This window comes from Lactuca sativa, chromosome 3 (assembly GCF_002870075.4).
Source record: "Lactuca sativa cultivar Salinas chromosome 3, Lsat_Salinas_v11, whole genome shotgun sequence".
NCBI classification, from domain to species: Eukaryota; Viridiplantae; Streptophyta; class Magnoliopsida; order Asterales; family Asteraceae; genus Lactuca; species Lactuca sativa.
The window spans coordinates 37698339-37719277 of record NC_056625.2 but is presented as its reverse complement, the minus strand read 5'-3'; the positions used below and the strand labels follow the sequence as shown (position 1 = coordinate 37719277).

General features: G+C 41.4%; 1 protein-coding gene and 1 non-coding gene across 2 annotated transcripts; one reads left to right on the top strand and one right to left on the bottom strand.

The window, feature by feature from the left end:
* The first annotated feature begins 4404 nt into the window (after nt 1–4404).
* LOC111905228 (putative F-box/FBD/LRR-repeat protein At4g03220) lies at nt 4405–8494 on the top strand. The gene is made up of 5 exons (XM_023900919.3): nt 4405–4804; nt 5889–6940; nt 7246–7425; nt 7564–7998; nt 8199–8494. The coding sequence occupies exons 2-5, from the start codon at nt 5972–5974 to the stop codon at nt 8205–8207; spliced, it is 1593 nt and encodes a 530-aa protein (XP_023756687.1). The 5' UTR covers nt 4405–4804; nt 5889–5971; the 3' UTR covers nt 8208–8494.
* An 11735-nt stretch (nt 8495–20229) lies between these two features.
* On the bottom strand, nt 20230–20336 carry LOC111905251 (small nucleolar RNA R71). Its single transcript, XR_002854781.1, has one exon. It is a non-coding gene; the product is annotated as a small nucleolar RNA R71 (small nucleolar RNA).
* Between the last annotated feature and the right edge of the window lie 603 nt (nt 20337–20939).

The window sequence follows — 20939 nt, the reverse complement described above, 5'->3', positions numbered from 1 at the left end:
CTTGGTTCTCCACAATAGATCTGAGGTCCAGGTACCAACAGGTCCGGGCGAGGGAGGAGGACGTGGAGAAGACCGCGTTCCGGACTCGTTATGGACATTACGAGTTCTTGGTGATGCCCTTTGGGCTTAACAACGCGTCAACAATATTCATGGACCTAATGAATCGGGTATGCAGGTCGATGCTCGATCGCTCAATTATTGTGTTTATCGATGATATCTTGGTGTATTCCAATACCAAAGAGCCACATGAGGAGCATCTTCGAGAGCTTCTGGGAGTTCTGAGGCGAGAACGGCTTTACGCTAAGTTCTCGAAATGTGAGTTTTGGTTGTGATAGGTTCAATTTCTTGGAGATCTCGTTAACCAGGAGGGGATTTGGTCGACCCGGCCAAAATCGAGGCAGTGATGCAGTGGGAAGTTCTGAAATCTCCCTCGGATATCAGGTGTTTTCTAGGTTTGGCAGGGTACTACCGGAGATTAATTCAGGATTTATCCAAAATTGCAGTACCTCTCACTCGTCTGACGAGGAAGGGGGTGGATTTCCGATGGGAACCTAAGTAGCAAACAACATTTGAGACCCTCCGACAGTGACTTTGTGAGGCTCCAGTTTTGACACTCCCTGAGGGAGTTGAGGATTTTGTAGTTTTCTGTGATGCATCCATCACTTAGTTGGGAGCAATCCTCATGCAGAGGGGACGGGTGATAGATTACGCTTCACAACAGCTGAAACCGCATGAGACAAGATATCCCACGCACGATCTTAAGTTGGGAGCGGTGGTCTTCGCCCTCAAGATCTAGAGACATTACATATATGGGGTCTAATGTACTATATACGCAGACCATGAGAGCTTAAGACATATCATGGACCAGCCCGAACTTGAACATGAGGCAGCGCAGGTGGCTGGACGTAGTCAACGATTATGACTGCGAGATCCTTTATCATCCAGGTAAAGCGAACGTTGTGGTAGACGACGTGAAATGCAAGTCGGCTGGATCTTCAGTTTTGGCGTCATGTTTGAGGATATTTGTGGATTATCCACTTGTGAGCTTGAATAGGGAAGCTCAGGCTGAGGGTGTACGGCAGGATAATTGGAAAATTGAGGGGATCAGAGACGAGATCACCAGATTTGTTCAGGACAGTCGTGGATTGTTGACCCGTTGTGGTTGGGTATAGGTTCCAATGTCTGGTGGGGTCAGACAAATTGTACTGGAGGAGGCTCATAAGTCTCGTTTCTCCATTCATCCAGGGGCCACCAAGATGTATCAGGATCTGAGGTTGAGTTACTGGTGGTCGTGCATGAAGAGAGATATCACTTGGTATGTCGAGAGATGCTTGACCTGTAGGATGGTCAAGGCCGAGCATCAGAGACCGCATGGAAAGTTGCAACCTCTGGAGGTTCCCATGTGGAAATTGGGTGTTACAATTTGGTTATAATTGGTTCGTGATAACTGGGTATTCTATTGTGAATATGAGATTGTTACTTTTAGTTTCAGGTGAGTCTTCTTACTATATTATTTGTGTCGTGATTGGATCCTCTGCATGTCGGATGTTTGTGTAATACTATGACATGTTAGTATACTTAGTTAGACTTATATGATCTTGCTTGTGGATGGTTGTTTGTTGCTTATGGATTGTTTGCTTGTTATTGGTATGTTATGTGTTTGGTTAGGCTGATGACAAGATCGGATAGTCTATGGTTGATGACAAGATCGGGACAGGCTGTGACTTGTGAGTCAAGAGTACCCAAATTGGGATGATAGCAAGATCAGAACCAACCGTGAGGTAAAGAGGCCCAATGCTAGTATGCATAGTTATTATTGTGATTATTATAATATTTAGGGAAACTTACTAAGTTCTGTGCTTACAGTTGTGGATTAAATTTTTTTTTAGGTTGTACTTATGACAGTGGAAAAGGCTCCAACTTAACTGTGATGCATGTGTATCTCATGTATATTATGTTATTTGGATTTCATATTTTCTGATTTATTTTATTAGATTATCTTGATTTGAAGCCTTGGTTCTCGAGACTATTTTTGAAACATGATTTGTAATGATTTACTTTTATTTTGAGAAATGAAAAATTTTGTTTGAAATATGAGACATTACAAGTTGGAATCAAACCCCTGGTTTGAGTGATTTGGATAAACACTTGTCATCTATCCAATGATTATTTGTCATAATTGCCCATATATCGACTCGTTATGATCAATGCATATGGCATATTAGCCTTGTATGTATCATATATATATGATCGATCCTACATCTTGAAGCATACAAGACTTTTTCTTTCTTATTTATATACATATTATGACCTAATTCTTGTTTGATCACATGTCAAAAAAATACTGGTGTTAGGCTTGTGAAACCTAATAGGTATATTTGATGTTAAATCTTTACGTGTTTGATAGTGGCTTTAACTAAACTTAAAGTCAAACCTCAATAATAGTTTTCAAAACCATTAGATAATAGTGTTAGGAAATAATCTTATACCAATAGTCATTGCTTAAAAAACTGTAGTTATTAAAGCAAAAAACAAATAAGGAATTAAAGGATGCAATGCAAATGTTTCAAATCTCGACCCAATGTTGATATTAATTAAATGGGTTCGTAGATGTGGAGAGTGTAATGTTGATATGAATTAAATGGTTCATAGATGTGGATACACAATGTATGATGGTTGACAGTGACCCTTTGTTATGTAGGATGTGTTGGGCGATAAGGAGAAAGGGAAAGAGATGGACAATAGTGGTGACAATGATTACATGGGGGCAAAGAGAAGAATGAGAATAACAACGATGGAAAGGGAAGAGTCACACGCTTGGAGGTATGAGCTTTTTGTCGGTAACCGGTGATAAGAAGGAGTACGAATTATGTTACAATTTTATTTATTTGGCCTTTGTTGTTGGCATTTTTGTAGTTTGGTCCCTATAATTAGTATTTATTTATTTGGTTTAAAGGTATAAATGTAAGATGAGAAAAAAACAAAATGAGTGTATATTTGTCATGTTATAGGAATTTAACAAAGATGTCTTAACGGTAACCGGGATAGGGATCATATTTGATGGATCGGCCAACTATGAGGATCAGTGGTGTTAAATTTCAAATTTTGGACCAAACTTGTAGAAAATGTTTACCACAGAGACCAAAACTATAAATACTCAATTACATATTAATACAAAAATAATAAAAATATAAATTCAAAACTATCAAATGATTCATTTTTGAAAGACAAAACTGCAAATTTGGTCATTGTGGTTTGTAAAAAACTTTGGATGGGGTCCAAAATCTTTTCGACTTGCATGGATGGTCCAAAATCAGAAACTTTATGTGGATTTGGTCATCTCAACCTCTATTTTCTTTGAATTTGGTCCACATACAACCTAAAATGACTTATATGCCCTTATAATGATTCTTTTTTAATTTTTTTTCCTTTTCCTTTTTGTATACATATATTAATCCCTTATCTCTCTCTCTCTCTCTCTCTCTCTCTCTCTCTCTCTCTCTCTCTCTCCGTCACACACACACACACACACAAATGTCGCCTGCTTCTGCAAGATTCCATGGAAGAGTTTCAATTTTATTTATCGACAGCTTCTTCAACATCGATCTATAATGAAGACTCATCATCACAATGGAGATTTTCTAATGATGACCTGTTCATGCGAAAATGCTACCTCGTCGACTCAATTATCTTCTTGGTACTCCGCTAACCCTCTTGGTGATTCCTTACAAAGGTTATCATATTGTTTTGCAACTGAGCTAAAATCAATACTCACCCATCTTCACTGATAAGAACATTAACATCAACAAAACTCATATGGAGGGGATTCATATCTGAACATCGGTATTTATGAATGGAGGTTAGCAAGAAATCAACCAACACCGTTTTTTATACCCCAAATCAGAACCAATAGCATCACTACTTCTTCTTTCTCCATTCAATCAATCTAAATTCTGTAAAATCTTGTATTCTCCAATAGACATGATATATTTGTTTAATCCACCTTCTAGCATTGCATAAGCCAAAGAAAATTTGTACCTACAACCATGTTAGTTCTTGATTGTGCATAAAACCCCTAAATTAGATGTTGGAATTGCTAGGGTTGACGGTGATAAGAAGATTCTCGGACCTATTCTACTTAGAGATGCATCTCTGATTAGGAGGTCGTCAGATTTACAGCTAGAGGAAGAAGATGAACTTAGAGAACCCAGATAAAGTTCATGCTCATTAATCTCAAGCTATGGCGGATGATGGGTCGATAGGAAGGATGGTGTAGGCAGCAATGCGGACGGTGGGAGTAGGCCACAGGAAAAGATGAATATGAGGGTGGTGGAGATGGAGGGGTGTGGTGGTGGTGAATAAGTGAAATTAGGATGGGGTGGTTGCTTGTTTGGTGTCGTTTGAGAGAGAGAGGGTGTGTAGTTGATTTTATTTTTTCTTTTTTTCGTAATTATTAAAGAGGGTGATAATTTATTTTTATTTTTTATGATTATTTAAATACTAAAACAAATTTAAAAAATGTAAAATATAAATAATAGGGGAAAAATCATTTTAACCTTTTTAAGACTAAAACCATATAAAGTTTTTATTAAGAACCATCCATACAAATTAAAAAGACTTTGGACCTATCCAAAGTTTTTTTACAAAATATTGGATTTGGTTGCCGCCACTCCCCCACGTCTAATCAGTTAATCAATCGTGGGTTAGAATTCCAATTTTTAGAATTTCCCGGGTTAAATATGGATTTTGGTGGGTTTAGGCAGGGATTTCGGCTCGTAAATCGTAATTTCTTCGAAAATCAAAGGTACGTCTCTCTCAAACCCTCAGGATCAGAATATTCGAGTTCCATGTTCCTGGATGATGTTATTTTTTATGTTCTTTTGAAGCATCATAGTGTATCAGTTGATTGGAGGCTGATAGATATAAGAGAATATATATGTAAATTTTAATGGCATTAAGGGAATATTAATCAAGCAAGCGACCGTTCTATCAGGGGATGAGGTTTCTCCGAGAGTTTTTTTGTCTATTGTATTAGCTACTTTATGCCATTTTCACCGATGTCTGGTTAACATCTTTATCGATATTGCAGTGCTAAAAAAAGCTACTGTTTCTGTCCAAGATAGACTCGGATATTTGAGATCCTAAGTTTTAATGTGTTATTTTTCGTGTTGATAGCTATTTATTGTTTATTGTTATCAATGTCATTACTTTTATGTCAGTCTATAAATATATCACCTCTTAACTGGTTATCCGAGTATTAACCTAATATGACAGAATTGGGGATTTTTTGTTACTCCTATTTCATCATTCATACATCACTGTATATGGAGTTTTGTTATATGAAGCTACAATTCTATAATTCTTGTAATGGTTTTATATCTTAATAACTTCTTCTGGGCATTCATAAACTTTTATTATAAATGCAAAATCCGGTTTCAGTTAGTTTGAAAAGTAAGACTCAGTGTAGGATGTAAAATATATCACTTTTTTTTGGATTCTCATTTTTTGGATTCTTAATTTCACTAGCAGAACAGGGAAGAAATCATGTGTGGGTCAAAATACTAATTATACACGTATCAACTAGCTAGAGAGTTATCATATTTGCAATTAGCCTTACTACATTTACAGAAGTTGCATACATATATTCAAGATGTGATTTGATGAGTTGATGTTAAACAATAGAATTTTTTCATGAGACCCCTCACAGTGGCCACTAGATCATAAGAACAGGCTTATAAGCTGCAGCAGCAGCACCACCTGATGCTTTATGATTTCTGTCTTCTAACCAGTGTTCCATAATTATTTCCATTAGGACTCGACATGTATTAAAAAAATATATTATTATCTACTCTCCAATTAATTGCTAACTATTACACTGTGAAGTGCAGATTCTCTGCTTTGAATCACAAGAAAGCAAGTATTGTTTGCACATGCTTGACTGAATATCTGTAACAACGAGTTATAACATAGAATGGAGTTTGATGATGATAATGTTAGGAGGCGAGTGGTAGAAGAAGATAGATTGAGCAGCTTGCCAGATGAGCTTATTCATAAGATTCTGTCTTGTTTTGACATTAAATTTGTTGTTCAAACATGTTTGTTGTCATCAAGATGGGAATATCTGTGGACATCAATGTCTTGTCTCAACTTCTCAAGTTTTAGTCCTTTACCCAAATTTGCCAAATTCATGACCAATGTTCTGTCTCACCGAAATCATCAAGTGGAAGTGTCTTCTGTAAATCTAGATTTCCATGGAGCAGCAAGTCAGGTTTTTGTGAAAAAGATTGCAAAGTACGCCTTCTCTCACAATCTCCAACAACTAACTGTTGTTTGTTTTCCCAAAAAACACCATCAGTACCCTTCATGCCTATTTAGCTCTAAGTCTCTTCAACATTTCACCTTAAGTAACCATCCTTTTTCTTATGCACCTTGCCTTACACCCAAAACACCTTGGGATTTTCCAGCTTTAACAACTTTGCATCTTAGCCACATCACATTGTGTGATGATCACACCGAAAAGTCTGTTGATCTTTTCTCCAAGTGTGTCAACTTAAAGAACCTCACTTTAAAACGTTTCACTGTCATGGATGTGGAGGTGTTTGACATCATTACCCCTCTACTTTCTAATCTTGTTCTTATCGATTGCAGACGCTCAATATCAATCAATCTGATTGCGCCTCAACTTGAGAATCTTACAGTACTTGATTGTGCAATCAGTTACTTGAATGTTCCAGCAGGAGTTTCATCTTTGTGCTACAGAGGTTATGATCCTAGGAAATTGTCTAAAGATCGCTTTCATTCTCTAAACAAAGTGAGTATCTGTTTGTCTATGTATAAATTATACAAGGCATATGAGGAGGAAGATGCAATCGAGACTATTAACATGCTTCAGGAGCTCCATTGTGCTAGATATCTAACACTTAGTGTGGACATTGTTGAGGTATGTTTATATCATCATACATGACATCAGAACCAGTTACACACTACTGGTTATCATATATATACTCAATGTAGTACCTCATTTTCATGAATATATTAGTTTTTGCATTACGATGGATTTTGAGCTTTGATACTTGATAAAAGAATTAGTATTGGTAGTTGCAAGTAAACATAAAAGAAGCCAATCAGTAGGGGTTGTTAAAAATCTGTATTAGTATATGAAATACTTGATAAAAGAGTGGATACACAATCTAAATAATTTAATGCGTGTTTAATGTAGATATTTCTTATGATTTTTTTTTGCAGTGTCTTTCCTCATTTCCAGATTTAGTATCGCACCATCCTTCACCTTTTAGCAACTTAAATTGCTTGACTATAGACTCCAGCAGGAGGAGTGATGCATACAAAGTAAAAATGTCTACTGAAGTTAGAAACTTCTTGCTTGAGAACTCTCCAAAAGCCATATTCACCATGGAATTACCCGAGGTACTTTTATCCTCATGATATATTCATAATACTTTCAAGGATTCACTTTTATTGTTGTTTGTGTCTTTTAGTGGTGGGGTTTATCGTTGATACTGTTTTCTCTCACTTTTTCCACTTAAATCTTTATAAACTTTGTAGGAACCACCTACGAAAGCCATGAAACAGAAAGAAGCTAGGGTGAAGAGGAAGGCCAAACTGGCTGCAGAGATTGAGAGTGATATGAAGGATTTGCAAGGATCAATAGAGCAAGGAAACATGATTGTTGACCAAAAGGAAAAGGCGAAAGCAGCCTTTGATAACATTATATCCATCTCTTCAAAGAAGTCCCAAATCAGATCATTGTTGGAAAAGTTGCCCAAGAGAGATAGGGTAGAGCTTGAAGCCCGTTTCTCTCTACAGCTTGAAGAAGAAGAAGCACTTCGTGGTCGTCTACTCTCAGAAATTGTGAATTCAGAAGAAGATAGATGTGCCTTTGAAAAACTCATATCTGATTATTTGTCATCATATGATCAAGATGTTTCTGATAGCAAACTTCCTCCTGGATCACAAATGCCTTCATCTTCCTCCACATCTGTAAGTTCTTCATTCCATTTTTGATTTTGCATATCCAGTTGCTTGTGTGATAGAACCATTTGTATTGACTTACTGGTTTCTGTTAATTTATTCTCTTCTTTTTAATCTATTTCATGCACTCTTGCTGAAATCGTGCTCTTTGTTTTAAGCATGTCAAAATCAAATTTTAATTAACATGTATCATCAACTTTTCTTTTTAGGGCTGCTAAAGATTCTGCCATCATGAAGATGTCCGTGCTCCTAGTTTTGCAGGTGATTAGATTACAACTTGGAAGATGGTAGTTTGAGTTGTCACCTCACCTCTAGTTTATACAGGGGTTGGAGAATGTTTCATTTTGAATTTTATTTAAAACACATATACATTTTGCCTTTTGGTAAATGCTTTTTTCATTAGAATGAATTGGATTGTTTGAACATGGTCTTCTTTAATTCCCAGTAAAACAATTGAATATTTATGAAAAAATGCAAAAGCTAAGCCCTTTATTTCCGTGCAAAACATTACAGTAATTTGTTAACCCTTAAATAAAACCATCGTAATTATGAAGATATCATGTTCTTTTTGAATTTTCACATATATAATGATTACTTTGATACGAAGTGATAGATACAGTAATTACGAATATAATTCTTTGTTTTGCATGACTTTAAAAATCACCATAGTTTTACAAAAGGTGTTGGCTATTATATATAGTATATATATATTTGCAAAATGTATCTGAAGTCTTTTATTTTGACCAATCGTAACTTCTATCCCATTATTTTGCCAAGTATATTTTTCCCAAATTCAAATATTGTGTTTGGAAAGTTAATTACTTTTTGATCGTGTGGTTGTTTTATTTCCCATAATTTTTATCTGAACTTGTATTTAATGAAGTGCAAAATAAAGATGAGGTTAATACAAAATCTATTGTAACTAATTAATAATGTGTTATTATGTTACTTGATAATAGTTATTGGTTTAATGAAAACTAGTAAAGAACCCGTGGCTACGCCGCTTTTGGGGTTAATATGGAAAAAATCGGCCAACTCTAAAAGATATGTGCTGAAATTGTATATCACCATAAATAGGGGAGAAAGTTGACAACCCCTAACATTAGATGTCAAAAGTGTACAACGAAAATAAAGGACATTGATGGAGAAAATCCAAAAATATTGTGACAATAATGTTAAAGTTGGAAAATATGGTGGCAAAATTTTAAAGGATGTTTTTTGTGTTTTTTATGTCAAAATGTAAAAGTGTTGACTACAAGGACGAAAAGTGTCAAATTCATTAAAGATTTGTGGCAAAAACACAAAAATGTAAAACCTTTGACTGCAAGGACTAAAAGTGTCAAAGTCATTAAATATTTGTGGCAAAAACCTTAAGGCACTGATATGCGCATAATTAGTTAATTATTTAGTATACATTTTTATTCATTTTTAACTAATTATGTGAATAATATGGACAAAAGGTACTTAATATTGTTTAAATTTTGTTTTCAGTCCAAAAGACATGCTTGGGAGTGAAAGGGAACAAGGGAAAACAATTGAAAACCAAAGAATGAAGATTGAGGGAAAAAAGCTCATCTACTCGGCGAGTACACGAGCCTACTCGGCGAGTCCATCAGAATATTCCAGAGGATAGCCACGACTCCTGATTTAAGACGGATAACTACGAGTCTACTCGGCGAGTTGGGTCTGCTACTCGCCGAGTACACCCTGTTTTGAGATATCTATAAAAACAAGCCTTTATCCGATGGGACTACTTTTCTGGCGATTTTTGAAGATCCATCTGCGATTGAGAACCCTAGAAGACGCTGAGGAATTCTAATCTTCAACCTTTTGAAGAATTGAAGCAACTAGGTTAATCATTCCACTTAGCTTTAGGAATTGAGAATGTTTGTAACAACGTAAATTTCAAAACAATTTTTCGCATAATATAAAAACATTTTCATTAAATTTTCATAAAACAACAATGTCTGAAACTCCAATCAGTGTCATACAAAACATCCCAATATCACATATCATAAAAATCCCATGTGTGTGTACTGATCAAGCCGGCGCCTTCCCACGGTCATCACTAGTACCTGAAACAAATAACACCAACACTATAAGCACAAAGCTTAGTGAGTTCCCCAAAATACCACATATAACAAATATTAGCCACTCGAGGCTATAACTCTGTGGGTCCGTGCACCGAAACTCTGTGAACCCTCAGGTTCTAACTCTGTAAACATGCACATCATAAATCACATAGAATAATGCAATGCAACACATAACACATATATAGTATACAAACACTGTATCATAACTCTGGTTACCTACTCAAGGTAAAGTATAGTGAGAAGACTCACCTCGTGTATCTCGATACTCGTAAGTCCCGGAATCACTCGCGCTCGATCCTCCGAGCTATAATCCTCATATAATACAATAATATGTCTAATTAACACTTTCTCAACTAAGGTTGATTACCCCTATCAAGTCAATACTGGTCAACTCTGGTCAACGGTCAACTTGACCGGACTCGGCGAGTCTATACGTGTTCACTGACTCCCTCGGATCCTCTCCTGGCACGTCGAGTACTCCCCTGACTCGACGAGTCCTACCTGGCATGAATCGCGGGACCACCACGACTCAACTCGCCGAGTCTCAAGAACAACTCGGCGAGTCCCATCTGACTCAGTCCACTCGACAACCCTCTCTGACTCACTAAGTCAACACCTTAACTCGGCAAGACCACTCGCTGAGTGGTTAAGGACAATCTTCATGCTACTCGGCGAGTCTGTTCTTCAGACTCGGCGAGTCCATGCCACGCATCAACTCAAATTCGCTCCTAAGGTCAGATCCGCTCCATTAACTCATAGATCCAGTCCTTCCAAGCACATTCATCACGTAAAGTCACAATCTTGGCTACCATGCAACGCTTACAAGGCTCATTTTAGTGAAATGACCTCTAAAATGGTAACCTAAATCCCCAACTCAAAAGAAAAGGCATAAAGCAGGGCATTTGGGACTCTCTGGACCTAATAAGGTCCAGATCTAGGTACCATTTCCCCAAGGGACCTCTCACACTCCAAATACAAGGCAAACAAGGCATAAAGAAGCCCTAGATTTGGCCATATCAACAAAAACACGAGAATAAGCTCTGAATGTTACCTCAAAAAGCTTCCTCTGCTGAAATAGAAGTAGATCCAAGCTCCCCAACTCTCCTAGTTTGGCCTTCCTCTTCCTTTCTTGCAAACACACACAAAGATGGTGAATAATGGCCTCTTTTCTCACTCACAAGGACTCTCAAATGCTCTGGTGCTCTCAAGGTCGAAGGTAGCCGCAATGAAGGGTTATAAGGCCCTTTAAATAGGGCTCAGGGCCGGGAAATTAGGGTTTCATTAAACAGCGTGGACTCGCCGAGTCCGACCGCGAACCCGCGTCCAAATCCGCGATCATACTCGGCGAGTTCTAGGTTCCAACTCGCCGAGTCCACTTACAAATTACAAGAAAAAATAATGATTAATTAATACCTGGGAATCCGGCTGTTACAATTCTCCCCCACTAGAACTAGACTTCGCCCTCGAAGTCTTGCTCCGCAAATAACTCTGGATGCTGCTCACGCATCTCGCGCTCCGGTTCCCAAGTCATTTCGGACCCCTTCCGATGCTGCCACTGAACCAAAACCAGGGGTACCTCCTTGTTCCTCAGAACCTTGATTTTCCGATCTCTGATGGCCACTGGTCTCTCAGCATAATTCATGCTCGCATCCAATTTAATATCCTCTAATGGAACCACTGCCGACTCATCGGCTATACACTTCCGCAGATGCGACACATGGAAAGTGTCGTGAATCTGCCCCAACTCTGCTGGCAAATCCAAACGATAGGCTACCCGGCCTACCCTCGCGATCACTCGGAATGGACCAATATATCGGGGCCCCAACTTGCCCCTCTTCCTGAATCGGATCACTCCTTTCCAAGGAGAGACCTTCAGGAGCACAAAGTCGCCGACCTGAAACTCAAGCTCGGACCGGCATCTGTCCGCATAACTCTTCTGACGACTCTGAGCGGTCAACAACCTCTGTCTGACCTGCTGGATCTGCTCTGTCGTCTGAAGCACTATCTCTGTACTGCCCATCACACGCTGACCCACCTCTCCCCAGCAAATGGGGGTCCTGCACCTCCTCCCATACAACAGCTCAAAGGGCGGCATACCAATGCTTGAATGATGGCTGTTGTTGTAGGAAAACTCTGCCAAGGGCAAGTACGTATCCCAACTCCCCCCGAAAGCCAACACACATGCCCGAAGCATATCCTCGAGTGTCTGAATCATCCGCTCACTCTGTCCGTCTGTCTGAGGATGATATGCGGTACTAAAATGCAGCCTAGTACCCAACTCCTCATGAAACTTCTTCCAGAATCTGGAAGTGAAACGCACATCACGGTCTGAAACAATCGAGGTCGGCACCCCATGCCGAGATACCACTTCCCTCACATATATCTCTGCTAACTTCTCTGCGGAAGAACTTTCACTGATGGCAAGGAAGTGAGCGCTCTTCGTCAATCTAACCACAATCACCCAAATTGCATCGACTCCCCTAGCGGTCCTTGGCAATTTGGTGATAAAATCCATGGTGATCTACTCCCACTTCCATTCGGGAACCTCCAATGGCTACAATTTACCATGCGGCCTCTGGTGCTCGGCCTTGACTCTACGGCAGGCCAAGCACCTCTCAACAAACCACGCAACATCCCTCTTCATACAGGGCCACCAATACTCCTTTCTAAGATCCAAATACATCTTAGTGGCCCCCGGATGGATCGAAAATTTCGACCGATGAGCCTCCTCCATCAAAATGATACGTGTTCCTCCCACAATCGGCACCCAGATACGCCCCTGAAATGTCATAAGCCCCCGACCATCGGTAACGAACTCTGAAACCAAACCAACAACCCGTTCCCTCTTCCGCATCTCAGGTTGCACAGCCTCGGCCTGTGCCCCACGAATGGCGTCCAACACTGGAGCTATCATGGTCAATCTCAAACATACATCCCACAGCGGGGTGCTCTCCACCCTGCGGCTCAGTGCATCGGCTACCACATTAGTCTTGCCTGGGTGGTACAGGATCTCACAATCATAATCCTTGACCACATCCAACCACCTTCTCTTATGCATATTTAGGTTGGGCTGATCCATCAAATACTTCAAACTCTTATGGTCCGCGTACACCGAACCCCATACAAGTAGTGACGCCAAATCTTGAGGGCGAACACCACTGCCCTCAACTCTAGATCATGGGTGGGATATCTCGCCTCATGAGGCTTCAACTGCCTCGATGCATATGCTATCACATGCCCTCTCTGCATCAGCACCGCTCCCAACCCCAAGATCGACGCATCACAGTATACCACAAAGTCCTCCATTCCCTCCGGGAGGGCTAACACCGGGGCCTCGCATAACCTTTGGCGAAGCGTCTCAAAGGAGGCCTGCTGCTCGGGGCCCCATGAAAAAGCAACACCCTTCCGGGTCAACCTGGTGAGTGGCACTGCGATCTTAGAGAAATCCTTGATAAATCTCCGATAATACCCTGCCAACCCTAGGAAACTCCTGATCTCGGAGGGTGACCTCGGCACCTCCCAACTCATTACCGCCTCAACCTTGGCCGGGTCGACCAATATCCCCTGCTGCTTAACGAGATGCCCTAAGAACTGGACCTCCCGCAACCAGAAATCACACTTAGAGAACTTGGCATAAAGCCTCTCCGATCTCAGAACTCCGAGAACCTCTCTCAAATGCTCCTCATGCTGCTCTCTAGATCTCGAATATACCAGAATGTCGTCGATAAATACAATCACCGACCGATCCAGCATCGGCCTACACACTCGGTTCATGAGATCCATGAACACTGTCGGGGCATTGGTGAGCCTAAAAGGCATCACCACAAACTCGTAATGCCCATAACGCGTCCTGAACGCTGTCTTCTGGACGTCCTCGTCTCGCACCCTCACTTGATGATATCTAGACCTCAAATCGATCTTGGAGAACCAAGATGCTCCCTGCAACTGATCGAATAAATCGTCGATCCTCGGCAACGGGTAACGGTTCTTGACCGTCAGCTTGTTCAACTCCCGGTAATCAATGCACATCCGGTGTGAACCATCCTTCTTCTTGACAAACAGAATAGGCGCTCCCCACGGCGAGCTGCTCGGCCGAATAAACCCCTTTCCCAGCAGCTCCTGAAGTTGCGAGGATAACTCTTGCATCTCTGGAGGTGCAAGGCGATAAGGCACCTTAGCGATAGGCGCGGCCCCCGGAACCAAATCGATAATGAACTCCACTTGCCTCACAGGAGGCACACCCGACAACTCCTCTGGAAAGACATCCGGAAACTCACACACTATCGGAACCTCCTCCACTGACTTCGGCCTCTCGGAATCAACCCGCGTATCTGACACGTACGCCACAAAACCCTTACAGCCCTGCTGTAGACACTGTCTCACCCTAGCAGCCGAACAAAACGCTGATCCAGATTGGGTGCCCTCGACGTACACCGTAAGAACTCCCCCACTAGGGTCTCGTATGGTCACCAGCTGCCGCTCGCAGTCGATAACCGCACCAAATCTGCTCAACCAGTCCATGCCCACAATGACACAGACGTCACCCATCGCAATAGGAACCAGATCAATCGGGAACTCAACACCGAAAATCTCGACCACGCACCCTCGGAGAACCTCCGTGGCATATATCACCCTCTCATCAGCTATGGAAACTCTCAGAGGCCGACTCAACGCCTCACGACTAACACTGATATGCTGACTAAAAGCCAAAGATACAAAAGACCGACTCGCACCCGAGTCAAATAACACCAATGCAGGTACAGAACTCACAAGAAAAGTACCTACGCATAACATAATATAAGCATAATATTTCAACATCAAAATAAATACACGAAAGAATACATACCAGCCACGACATCGAGCGCTGCGCGGACCTCCTCCGCGGTCAACTGAAAAGCTCTCCCTCATGCCCTCGGCGCCTCGGCCTTCACTGGCCGAACCTCGGTAGCCCTGATGGCGGCAGGGGCAGATCCGTGAGGTGTACCCTGAGCTGATCCCCGCAACTGTGGACACTCCGCCTTCCAGTGTCCAGTCTGATTGCAGTGAAAACACACTGCAAACCCCTTGGGGCAGTCCTTGGCCATGTGCCCCTCCTTGCCACACTTGTAGCAAGACCCAGCTCTACAAACCCCATCATGACCCTTGCCACACTTTCCACAAGTGCGACCCTTCTGGCTCCCTGGTTTGGGATCAGCGGGCTTGGCCCGCTTGGCTGCCGGCTGAGACTGTGCAGGTCGCCGATCCCTCCCCTGAGACTCCGCCTCCTCTCTGGCCTGAGTCTCTAGCTCAATCTCCCTCTTCCGGGTATTTTCCTAAAGCTCGGCAAATGTCCGATACGAGGAGTTCGCCACGAACTCCCTAATGTCTCGCCTCAAGATACTCAGATATCTGCTCATACGTGCCTACTCCGTAGACACGTGCTCAGGGCAGAACATCGCCCTCTCATGGAACATCCTGGTAATCACCGTAACAGACTCAGTACCCTGCTTGAGGGTCAGAAACTCCTGGGCCAAACGCTCCCTCTCCACCTGGGGAACGTACTCGTCTCGGAACATGGCAGTGAACCTCTCCCAGGTCACTTCCGCAAGCTCAGAAGGCGTAAAGTGCACCGTCACAAACTTCCACCAGTCCTTCGCTCCCAAGCGAAGCTGGTCCAGCACGAACCGAATTCTCAAATGCTCAGGAGATGAGCAAGTGAAGAAACACCCCTCTATATCAGAAATCCATCTCATAGCTGCCACCGGGTCCTGGGTCCCATCGAACTCTGGTGGTTTTGTGTTGCTGAACTCTCGGAACAGCAACACATCACCACCCTGCGGCCTCGCAGCAGCAACAGCTGCGGTGGCCGCCGCAACTGCAGCCTCAGAAAGAGCAGCATAACGCTCGTTGAAAGTCTCAATTAGCGTGGTCTTAATAGACCCGAACATCTCTGGTATCTCTTCCCTGATGGCCGCAGCCACCTCCTCGTGGATGATCTGACGGATCTCCTCATCACTAGCCCCACTGCTCTCTGGCATATGACGTGTCCTCACCATGATCAACCTCTGAAATACAACATACGATATATTAGAATCCATTCGAGCATATTCACACTCGACAACTCTTCCCTCCTTGATCCTTGGCATTCTGAAGGTTCTTATCCGAACTGTACACCGCTCCGGTGGTTTCAGTAGTACGGGCCCAATACTACTGTCCGCACCGTCTTAGTATACACCCCAAATCTTCCTCTTCAGACTCCAAGTCCCAAGTACTCCATCATTCTCTAACAGATCTCTCATAAGCTCCTCGCCGCTACCTATTCACTCTCAAGCATCTCATAGCAGCTCACCTTCCTAGGCTAAGGCATCACAAATTAGGGCACTCTAGTCCTAATAGGAATACCTAGCCTGCTCTAGCAAGAAAATACATCATATCAATCTCACAAACATATAATATAAGGGTATTTTGGGAAATCACCGTTCGGGCGCTAACTGATCGTACACACGTTTCTGCTCTGAGTTTCTCTAAAAATCTTTTACTTCTTTTATAAAATTTGATTCTCTTTTGAAAATGTTTTCCAAATCCTCAGTTTGAGTTCAAATACCCCCGAAGCTGTACCCGAATCCCTCAAACCAAGGCTCTGATACCAACTTGTAACAACGTAAATTTCAAAACAATTTTTCACATAATATAAAAACATTTTCATTAAATTTTCATCAAACAACAATGTCTGAAACTCCAATCAGTGTCATACAAAACATCCCAAGATCACATATCATAAAAATCCCATGTGTGTGTACTGATCAAGCCGGCGCCTTCCCACGGTCATCACTAGTACCTGAAACAGATAACACCAACACTATAAGCACAAAACTTAGTGAGTTCCCCAAAATACCACATATAACAAATATTAGCCACTCGAGGCTATAACTCTATGGGTCCGTGCACCCAAACTCTGTAAACCCTCAGGTTCTAACTCTGTAAACATGCACAACATAAATAACATAGAATAATGCAATGCAACACATAACACATATATAGTATACAAACACTGTATCATAACTCTGGTTACCTACTCAAGGTAAAGTATAGTGAGAAGACTCACCTCGTGTATCTCGATACTCGTAAGTCCCGGAATCACTCGCGCTCGATCCTCCGAGCTATAATCCTCCTATAATACAATATATCTCTAATTAACACTTTCTCAACTAAGGTTGACTACCCCTATCAAGTCAGCACTGGTCAACTCTGGTCAACGGTCAACGGTCAACTTGACCGGACTCGGCGAGTGCACTAAAGCGACTCGGCGAGTCTATATGTGTTCACTGACTCCCTCGGATCCTCTCCTGGCACGTCGAGTACTCCCCTGACTCGACGAGTCCTACCTGGCATGAATCACGGGACCACCACGACTCAACTCGCCGAGTCTCAAGAACAACTCGGCGAGTCCCATCTGACTCAGTCCACTCGACAACCCTCTCTGACTCACTAAGTCAACACCTTAACTCGGCAAGACCACTCGCTGAGTGGTTAAGGACAATCTTCATGCTACTCGGCAAGTCTGTTCTTCAGCCTCGGCGAGTCCATGCCACGCATCAACTCAAATTCGCTCCTAAGGTCAGATCCGCTCCATTAACTCATAGATCCAGTCCTTCCAAGCACATTCATCACGTAAAGTCACAATCTTGGCTACCACGCAACGCTTACAAGGCTCATTTTAGTGAAATGACCTCTAAAATGGTAACCTAAATCCCCAACTCAAAAGAAAAGGCATAAAGCAGGGCATTTGGGACTCTCTGGACCTAATAAGGTCCAGATCTAGGTACCATTTCCCCAAGGGACCTCTCACACTCCAAATACCAGGCAAACAAGGCATAAAGAAACCCTAGATTTGGCCATATCAACAAAAACACGAGAATAAGCTCTGAATGTTACCTCAAAAAGCTTCCTCTGCTAAAATAGAAGTAGATCCAAGCTCCCCAACTCTCCTAGTTTGGCCTTCCTCTTCCTTTCTTGCAAACACACACAAAGATGGTGAATAATGGCCTCTTTTCTCACTCACAAGGACTCTCAAATGCTATGGTGCTCTCAAGGTCGAAGGTAGCCGCAATGAAGGGTTATAAGGCCCTTTAAATAGGGCTCAGGGCCAGGAAATTAGGGTTTCATTAAACAGCATGGACTCGCCAAGTCCGGCCGCGAACCCGCGTCCAAATCCGCGATCATACTCGTCGGGTTCTAGGCTCCAACTCGCCGAGTCCACTTACAAATTACAAGAAAAAATAATGATTAATTAATACCTGGTAATCCAACTGTTACAATGTTTAATCTAGTTAAACTTGTTTTTGTATTTGTTTTTACTGCAACTATGAGCTAAATACGTTTTTGTTTCTGTTTGGGGAATACCATGGAACTCCTATGGTTTAATTCTTAGCTTTTGGTTAATTGTTTGTTGGCGATCTATTATATTAAGTTTGTTAAGGAACGTTATGCATTAATCACAATTATTTTCTGTTAATTGGAAGACAATTAAGCTGCATGAACATCTCTTAGTTGTTAACCTCATATGTCTATGTGAACACTAACTCATATGCTTAGGAATAATGATTATGAAACTAAGATTAATGAGACAATAATTAGATTAATGTGTGAGCTTGTTTGAGAAACCATCAAACAAGAGGTTAATTGAACTATTAATTTGATTAACCACTACAAATCTTATTTAATCCAAATTATTAATCTAGGGAATTAATTAGTTTAAACACTTGATCACCGCTTAAATTAGTTAATTGTCTAAGGGTTAGGAGTAATGAACATGAACCTAACCACTATAATTGGTAGCCAATAACAATTAATGTATCATAAATACAAATAACCATATGAGTGAATTGGTTGAACCTAAATAGAAACATCTTTATCAAATTTGGTGAATTAGTTGTTTGCTTTAGTTATTTAGTTAATTAAGTGTTTTATGGTGTGCTTAAGTTTCTGGTCTTGCAAAACTAGAAGAAAAACCTTTTACTTTCATTAATTGTTTTAGTTAAAATTAGTTATTAAGTTAATTTTCCGTTCTCTGAGTTCGATACCTTACTTACTAAACTATACCACTAAAAGACAGGTTCACTGCCTTTGTGTGCTAAATTTATTAATAAAAAGTAGGGATAAAACAAGTGCATTTTACACACATCAAGTTTTTGGCGCCGTTGCCGGGGAACGGTTCTAAATAATTAATCTAATTTCTAATTTTTTCGATCCTTTGTGTGAGTGTACTTGCATAGAGTTAATTTATTGCAATTTAGTAGTTAGTAATTAGGTTTTAGCATCTGTTTTAATTTTAATATTAAGTTTATAATTTTTTCAAAATCACACTGATACTCGTCGAGTGCAGTCGCACCTACTCGGCGAGTACAAACGTATTTAGCAGTTTAATTTTCGATTTTTTTAGTACATTTTTTTTTTGTTCTTTTTATGTTTTTATCTTGTTTATTTCAGGACTTTCATGACCAGAGGATCAAACACCCCACTGGTTCCCCCGTTTGAAGATCCCGAATCCGCATTGAAAATGAACAAAGGAAAGGACGTGGAGAGCTCGAGTACACCAAAGAAGTCACCTTTGTCCAATTTGAAGACTGTTTTTGGGAAAAAGAAGAGCAGCAAATCAGGAGCATCCAGTGCCTCTTTGACAATCGAAGACCCAATTGAAGAAGATATCGAGTACGAGACCAAGGAAGAAGAGGAGCCTACATACGAGCACGAAACCGATTCCGAGGAAGAGTTAGCTATCACAATGGCTAACATTGATGAAATCCCCATGGGAGAATGGATGAAGAGGATGCGCGACGACATTGGCCCGGGACTTGTGCAACCCGCAATTCCCGCGACTGCTACCTTCGAGCTAAAGGGTCATATCCTAGCTTTACTTAAAGAAATACCTTTTTTTGGAAAAGACCATGAAGATGCCTACAAGCATTTGGATGAAGTCAATGATGTATCTGATTACTTCAATGTTCCAAATGTGCCCTGCGAGACTCAGCTACTTCGTATGCTTCTGGTGACATTCAAAGGTGCTGCAAAAGACTGGCTCAAGTCACTTCCCCCCGGATCAGTCACCACTTGGGCCAAGATGAAAGAAGAATTCATTGATCACTTTTGCCCACCTTCCAAGATAGCCAAGTTGAAGAAGGCCATTGCTAACTTTGAACAACAAGCTGGAGAGTCAGTATATGAAGCATGGGGGAGGTACAAGAGCTTACTAAGAAACTGCCCACACCATGACCTAAACAGCCAGCAAGAAGTATCCATCTTCTATGATGGTGTCAATGTCACAACCAGGCAGTTACTAGACTCGCAAGGCCCGCTCACAAAGAAGCCGCCCCCGGTGATCAAAGAATTGATTGAAGAATTCTCTAAACACTCTAGAGAATACCACAACCCTAGACATGATGTCACTAGGGGAGCCGCTTATGCAGCTACTGAAGACTTATCCGCGGTCATGGCTATGCTAAAAACCATGGATAGGAGAATGGATAAAATGGATCAAACGATCCATGCTATTCGAGTGGGTTGTGAAAACTGCAATGGGCCTCACCTCACTAGAGACTGCGATTTAGATGAGAATGGCAACAAGAAGGCGCAAGTGTGTTACTCTAGTGGAGACCAATATGATGAAGAATGGCGCAAACAAAAGAAGGAGTGGCTCCCTTATGAAGAGTACAAGAAAGCCAAGGAGGAAAGGTTTAGGCAAAAAGGGAGAGGGTTCTACCAAAAGGAGGAGCCGGTGCAAGAGAGGAAACCAAGCTTGGAGGAAATGCTCACCAAATTTGTAGCTGCCTCAGAAAAAAGACATAGTGATCATGATATTGCAATTCAAGAAACAAGGAC

What these genes read in the sequence shown, in the direction of transcription:
- LOC111905228 (XM_023900919.3), top strand. Translation starts at nt 5,972, where the DNA reads ATGGAGTTTGATGATGATAATGTTAGGAGGCGAGTGGTAGAAGAAGAT. An exon ending in TTAGTGTGGACATTGTTGAG is followed by an intron (nt 6,941 to 7,245) that starts GTATGTTTATAT and finishes TTTTTTTTGCAG; the next exon opens with TGTCTTTCCTCATTTCCAGA. An exon ending in TCACCATGGAATTACCCGAG is followed by an intron (nt 7,426 to 7,563) that starts GTACTTTTATCC and finishes TAAACTTTGTAG; the next exon opens with GAACCACCTACGAAAGCCAT.